Source organism: Glycine max, chloroplast, assembly GCF_000004515.6.
Source record: "Glycine max chloroplast, complete genome".
In the NCBI taxonomy this organism is placed as follows: Eukaryota; Viridiplantae; Streptophyta; class Magnoliopsida; order Fabales; family Fabaceae; genus Glycine; species Glycine max.
Window position 1 is genome coordinate 142,501 of NC_007942.1, and position 7,500 is coordinate 150,000.

At 36.8% G+C, this 7,500-nt stretch overlaps 1 protein-coding gene and 1 non-coding gene across 2 annotated transcripts; one reads left to right on the forward strand and one right to left on the reverse strand. All coding sequences in view use genetic code 11, as the record gives it.

The window, feature by feature from the left end:
- Positions 1-283: 283 nt before the first annotated feature.
- Positions 284-7,147, reverse strand: ycf2. The gene has a single exon. The coding sequence runs from the start codon at positions 7,145-7,147 to the stop codon at positions 284-286; it is 6,864 nt and encodes a 2,287-aa protein (YP_538825.1).
- Positions 7,148-7,234: 87 nt separating this feature from the next.
- trnI-CAU lies at positions 7,235-7,308 on the forward strand. The gene has a single exon. It is a non-coding gene; the product is annotated as a tRNA-Ile (tRNA).
- Positions 7,309-7,500: the final 192 nt, after the last annotated feature.

Here is a 7,500-nt window from a genome sequence, read left to right on the forward strand (position 1 = left end):
CCCCGAGGAGTATATGCTTCAACAAAAATCACACAGGGGTAGATTTGATACAATCAAAACCTCTGGTAAAATACCCACCCGTAACCCAGCGGGCGGATAAAGTACATTAAATAGTCCGTTTTAGGAATTGGCGACTTACCCATTCAATGACTTTGGCACCGGACGTTCCCAAACTGGAATGTGTATTATCGATATAGGGGATCTTTCAATTGAGAAGATCCATCGACCTGAGACGAAGAGAAAGAAAGGTCTATCTATTTTTTTTTTTTTTTTAGTTATTCAGTTAAACCAATGATTCGTTATTGGAGCAGATAGCAACAACCATCTCATCTGGGAAAAGCCATCTTTTTCTCAACAATGTCTTTGTCATTTGATCCAATAGCGCTTCGTTAGATAGGAACAGATTTGATAAATATTGATAACTCTCAGATAGAGTATTAGAACGGAAAAATCCATTAGATAATGAACTATTGATTCTAAGCCATCTCTGGCAATGAATCAACAATTCAAAATGCTTTTCTTGCGTATTCTTGATAAACCAGTGTTTATATATAGATGTAGGAAGATCTGTTTGGGAAGTAAGAAGTTCCCTTGACATCTCTTCATCTGTAAAGAATTGTCGATGTGAAAACACAGAGACAAAAGGCTGATCTTTGAATAGGAAAAAGAGTGGATCCGCGGGGTCCCAAATGAATTGGCTTATTCGAAAAAAGCCCTGTTCTTTGGAAGATCTATCTCGTGTCTGGTACTGCATGGTTCCACCCTGCAAGAACTCTGAATCATTCTCTTGAAGCTCATCCTCTTCATCATAAATGATCCGCTTGTCCCGAAATGACCTGGCCCAATAGGGAAATCCCAATTCATTGGGCCTTTCAATACAATAAAATAGAAAGCCCCAAGGGCTCCATATTCTAGGAGCCCAAACGATGTGATTGAAAAAATCCTCCTCTATCTGTTGTGGGTCGAGGACTCCCCCCCCTTCTTCAAACTCCGATTCATATTTTTCATAGAGAAATCTCTGATCAACGATAGAATAAGATCCATTTTGAATCATATTTAAGGGATTCCTTGGTTCGGACCGAAGAAGCAATGTCACTCGATCCTTATCAAACTGACTGCAATCTTTTTCTGTACGTGAGGATCCCACCAGAGCGCCTTCTACTTCTAATAGGCCATGAACTAGATCAGAATTATTCTCAACGAGTCCATAAGATGTGATCCCATTTTTTTCATCAGGTCCGGGTAGAGACCAAAGGTCTTGAGCGACCGATCCGGCAGAACAACTCAAAAGGTAAAGAAGTATCGTTAATTTCTTCATACTCGTTCCAAGTTCGAAGTACCATTTGTACAAATAAGAATCCCCCCCGTCACATGATTTCTTCTTCATATAGATAGATATAGGATCTATGGAGCAATTACTTAGAAGTACATTTTGTGAAACAGCCCTTCCTATCTGATAGAAAAGGATCCCATGATCCTGAACCGATCTTACCTGAGATCGGAAATCCCAAGTTTGTCTATGAAGAACAGATCTAATTATATTAGTGTCTATGATGGATTTTTTTTGTATAATACTAATCGATAGGGCCTCGTTGGTAAGTGCTACAAGATCTCGTACATTTGAACCCATCGTTGTGGACCCGAATCCATTAGTATGGGACATTTTCTTTTCCAAGTGAAATCCCCTAGTATATGAAAGAGTGAAAAAGTGTTTTCGTTGTTGTGAAATAAGAAGCCTTCGTATCTTAATGCATGTATTTAATTTATTCGGAGCTATTAGAGCCGGATCTACTTTTTGGGGAATATGAGTCGAAGCAATAACAAGAATATTTCTAGTAGAACATCTTTCACAATCCCTGGAGAGATAGTTCACTAAAAGACCGAGGGATAAGTAATTCGACTCATTCACATCCAGATCATGGATGTTTGGAATCCATATTATGCAAGGAGACATTGCTTTTGCTAATTCGAATTGAAAGGTGATATAAAATCGGTCTATTTCTGGCATCATATCCATAGTTAGCGTATTCATCATAGTTAGAAGCTCCAGCTCCATATCAAGGTCACGGTCGATATCGTCACTATCGTAACTATCATCAATATCGTCACTATCATCAATAAGAAAACCCTTAGGCTTGTTATCCAGGAACTTGTTCAGAAATACTGTAATGAAAGGAACATAGGAGTTTGTCGCTAGGTATTTGACCAAATAGGATCGTCCAGTTCCTATAGAACCTATCACTAAAATACCCCTACTAGGGGGAGGTAGGGCTAAGCGGAGCGAAAAGGGTTTTCCATGAGATGGGAAATGAAAACTATTAGCCCCCCGCAAGGTTTGTGAATAAGTAATTGTCTGATAATTAGCAAGGAATATACGTCTTTCTGCTAAACAGGATGTATTGAATTCATAAATCATTAGATACTTTTTATGAATGTCAACTAAATATCGTAAGTAAATTGCTCCCGGTTGTTCAATCATTTGATAACCAGAGTTATTCTTTGATAAATGATGACTATGAGTCAGACTCAATAGAATTTGATCAATCCTTTTTTCTGTCGTTAAGGTAGAAAACTGAACCAAGAATTCTCTTTCTTTATCATCAATCGAATTACTGTTCAAGACCCAGGATTCTATTTTATCATCAATCCAATCACCATTCACGTTTTTTATTTTTCTTATCAAGGAATAGATTGTTTTACTTGGATGACTTAGATGTCTCGTATTTCTCGAAAAAGCGATTCGATTGATGGGATTTGGTATAATACTTATGAGATCGATGAGATTCAAATATTTCTTCTTAGAACGTATTGATTTGACCCCATAAGTGGGACCACCACCCCATAGCATGTTGCCACCAAAAGCAAAACTCCGTATTTCTTCTAGAGAATCTCCTAATTGTTCCAGAGCAACTAGAAAGAGATTCTTTAACCAGAAAGAATTCAGTTCAGATGTAGGATACCTATCCAGAAGTTTTCGCAACTCAATCATGTATGATGGAATCATCAAAGATTTTACCTTTTCGAACTCTGTCTGTAACTCACTATAGACTCGAGAAACAAAGAGAAGATGTGTACGAACGAGATATCCAGCAACAAGGAGAAGGAAAAGGATTGAATAGAAGAACTCCTGAACATTTAGCGATCTCAGATGTGTCGATATTAATAGTAACTCATTATTTCGATGAATAATTTCTTCGGACAGAAGAAGATTATGTAAACAATTACCCGGAATCTCACTTATCAGATTCCATATCTCACTTATCAGATTCCATTGTGGAAGACACAATGGAATCTGACGAATTCGCCATAATATATCTGACCCATGCATAATATCATGAAAAATGGATACAAATTTTTGGCTGCTACTTAGTATCGGCAATAGGTCTGAAAAAGTATCTAAAAATATGAAATTTAGATATTTGTACCCTGTCGAGGTAAGGAACCATGGTATATATGTTTGGAATAGATTCCATTTTGAGAGAGTTGAAAAAACACTATCTTGTTGAAAGGTTCTATACATCTGCCCTTTCTCAAGGCATTTTTTTAGACAAGGACTCCGTTTTTTCCTTTTTTCGGATGGTAAATATTTCTCAGAACATGGAGTGTGAATCAAACCCATGTTTGAATTGAAATTGAGATACTGATGCAAGTTCTTCCCTTCTGAATCAGGTATATTCATATCTGAAAGAGGTTGACAATAAGTTTTTTCAAAATGGACTATTTGTCCCTCTGTTAGAGGTGTTCCAGAAATGTCTGCGATCGAGTAAATAGCTCCACGAACGAATAGATCGTATCGAATTGGAAAATGGAAAGATTTGTACAAGTTATACCCTTCGTCGCCACTTTGTGGAAAATCGTTAGGTATCAATATGTTAGATACCTGTGACTCGATTGGTGAAATAGTATCTCTCTTCAAAAAAGCATGTTTTTTTTGACCATCGCAAAAAGAAAAGATTTTGTTGCGAATGAACAAGATATTGAGGAATTGTCCATACGTAAAATCATAATTATTGATACAGGCCTTTTCCACATAAAAAGGGAATCTTTTGTTACAATAGAAGCAGAAGTGATATTGATTATTCAAGAATCGAAGTCGATTTGCTTTATAAAAAGAGTATATCAATGAACTTCTATGAAATGGTTTCACGGGATTCAGCCAATTGTCTGGATCGTGGGATATCATTGAGAAATAGGAATCTGTGTTATCAAAAGATTTCCTGCGATTCTTTCTAGTATGGAATGAGTCAATCATCCACTTTGGTATCTTATTGAACAAAAATGGTGATATTGTTCCTCCATTGATCAAGAATTTCGATTTTTGGGAAGTATCTTGGTCATCCAATAATAAGGGTTTCCATTTTTTCAAATGAAAGATTTGAAGACCTATTGATTCTAATAACTGATTACAGAGTGGATTATTCGGACCTTTCAATTCATAGATGTGGATCTCGGACCTATGAATGGGGATACCCCCAAAACTCACAAAGAAAAAAGAAGGAAGTGAGTTAGACAAAAAGAGAAGAAACTTGGGCAAAAAAAGAAGTAACTTGGACAAAAAGAAACAAAGTGACTTAGACAAATCTTTTTTGTCGATAACTTCAGACCAATCAATCGAATATTGATTAATATGGAATCGATCGAACACTACTTGAAAACGGCTATTCTGCTCAGAAATGAAATAGTCCAAATGTTCCTGGAAATTCTTGCTCCCATTGGACCATTTGTATCTATATGCATTAGGATCCCGATTCATGGATCTCTCCGTTCGAGAAATAAAAATAAGAGGATCGAACCATTTCTTCTGACTCTTTTTCAAATTGGATAAATGTTGGTTGATCGTGTATTTCATTATAGTTCGATGATTCAGAGTATCATTTCCTATTTGATACCTTTGAATTCCATATTCGAAGTTGCAATTGAATCGATTCAATACATTTCTTATGTAACCATGGGTGCTATATTGGATTTGAATCAGATTTCGGATCAATCTATATTGATTGACTGCCTCCATTATGTTGTTGCTAGTAAATACAACTATTTTAGGTTTTGGATCTTCCAAATTATTCCCGCAAGAGGTCTGGACCCATTTTTTTATGATCCTTCGATAAAAAGATTCATTCTCTTCATAAAAAAGAGGAGGTAGAACCAATAAAGAGTGATTTTTCGATTCATCCCTGGAGTTGAATAACTCATTCAAGAAATGTTTTTGACCCAATCCGGAGGAATCAATAGAAAAAGCAAATCCCTTATGATACACCAGATCCGGCTCGGTTATTGATAGAGTGAATAGATCTGCCATTTCTTGAAATATCTCTTCTGATTCAAAATCGTGGTGTAACGTGTATCTCCCACTGTTCCGGTCATGGAATAGATGAAATAAACCCCAAAATGGATTTTTGTTCAAGAATGAAATCTTATTGGAACTGTCCAGTTCACCCTTTGGAACCATATCACATCCCGGATATGATGAAATAGGATGAATTGAGACGGTATTTTGTAAGTACATAATTATCTTGAATAAATTCACTATTTCTTTATTTTCCGATCGCCTGGAAAGAACAAGATGTTTCTTTTGTTCTTTCTTCAACAATTTCTGATCTCTAGTAGACCTCTCAGTAGGATTCGAACTCAGATGAAGTTCTGACCATCTGTCAGAGAAAAAAGAACGAGTAGCTCTTGCAGGATTCCCAAGAAATTCTTCGATTTCTTGCGGAAGCAGATGATTATTCATCTGCTTCTCACGTTCCATGAATAGTCGGCACATTGAGGAATATCCAGAAAGGATTTTAGGGAATCGCTCTGATTCTATCTCTGTTCGTTCCGTTTGAAGAAAGGAAGGATCCCAACAAAGAATCGATCTTTCTTTTAGTTGTTGAATCTCTCTTTGATTGATCAATGTGTGATATTTCGAATCCTCATTCCTAATGGAATCGAAATAATCCTTGGATTGATCAGAAGATCCTTTCAATTGGCTAGAACCCGTTACTTGAATGAAACTAGATCTCGTGGAATCATATTGAATATTTGATGATACATTCCGTACCTTGCTAAAAAACCGATCCTTGTTTACCAACCACACATTGTCTAACCAAATCCAATTCTCTCTCGACATGTTGTTCCTCAAAAAATCCGATTCGTGCGGACTCTTCCCCCAACTAACGAAGAGATCTTGACGGAATTGCCACATATGAAATTGAGCACAATTTTGCAAAGAAATAGCCCGCTTGTTTCTCAAGAAGAGATGGGAAACATGCTCAATATCATTTGATTGAATAATTGACCCAGTCCCTTGTTGTTTGAAAAAACCCTCCACTTCCTTTGGTATTTTTTCACGAAAAGCAAACATGAGATAATAAATCCAGTCTTTCACTAAGATTTCGAATAGCTGTCCCGAATTCAAGTTGATTATGTTTCGCCTCTTTCTCGGAGAAAGACGATCAAAAAATTCCCAATCATGGTCCTTACGGATCGGATCATCCATATAATATACAAAAAGGAACTCCAGATATTTGATATCTTTCTCTTTGAATGAGATCTCAATTCCAGCAATGGTTTCATTAGATATCTTACAACTAGAATCGCTCTTTTTTCCTATCCAGTTCCTCCACCACCGCGAACCCCAGTTAGATTCAGGCATGATATACTTTTTAGTTATTGGGAGAACCCGAGTACTCTCTTTCGGATCCAGGAAATAGCTCTCAGAGATCTTTTTTCCTTTTGGAAGATACAGGAGCGGAACAATCAACCTATTGATATTGGAAGACTCAGATGATTCTTCCAATGTATCATTTTTGGGTCCAATGGAATTCATAGGTATAGTAAGAAGCCTTGTCAAATAGGGATTTTTTCTTTCGACCATTTTTCGATTGTTAATACGATAGATAAGGACCGCTACTACAAAGAGTACTACATACTTGATCGTGAAATATCGATTGCTTGTTGAACCCTGTGAATTGCGTGAAAGTAGGATACTCCAAATTCGGGAGTCCAAGAGTTTTATAAAACTCTCTTGATGGAAAAAAATATGAATGAAAAATCCCGCTGAATTGAATTGGGTCCATGAATCTAAGAAATAGCGAGAATTCTTGATTTCTCTCAATATCTCTCTCAATTCGAAAATCCAGGATTTGAATTGATGTCCTTTCATCGAATCCTCCTAATTGCATTGATTTATCCGAAAGATTTCACTTCAATTGGAATTTGGTTATTCACCATGTACGAGGATTCCCGCTAAGCATCCATGGCTGAATGGTTAAAGCGCCCAACTCATAATTGGCGAATTCGTAGGTTCAATTCCTACTGGATGCACGCCAATGGGACCCTCCCTCCAATAAGTCTATCGGATTTTTGTTCAAGAATGAAATCTTATTGGAACTGTCCAGTTCACCCTTTGGAACCATATCACATCCCGGATATGATGAAATAGGATGAATTGAGACGGTATTTTGTAAGTACATAATTATCTTGAATAAATTCACTATTTCTTTATTTTCCGATCGC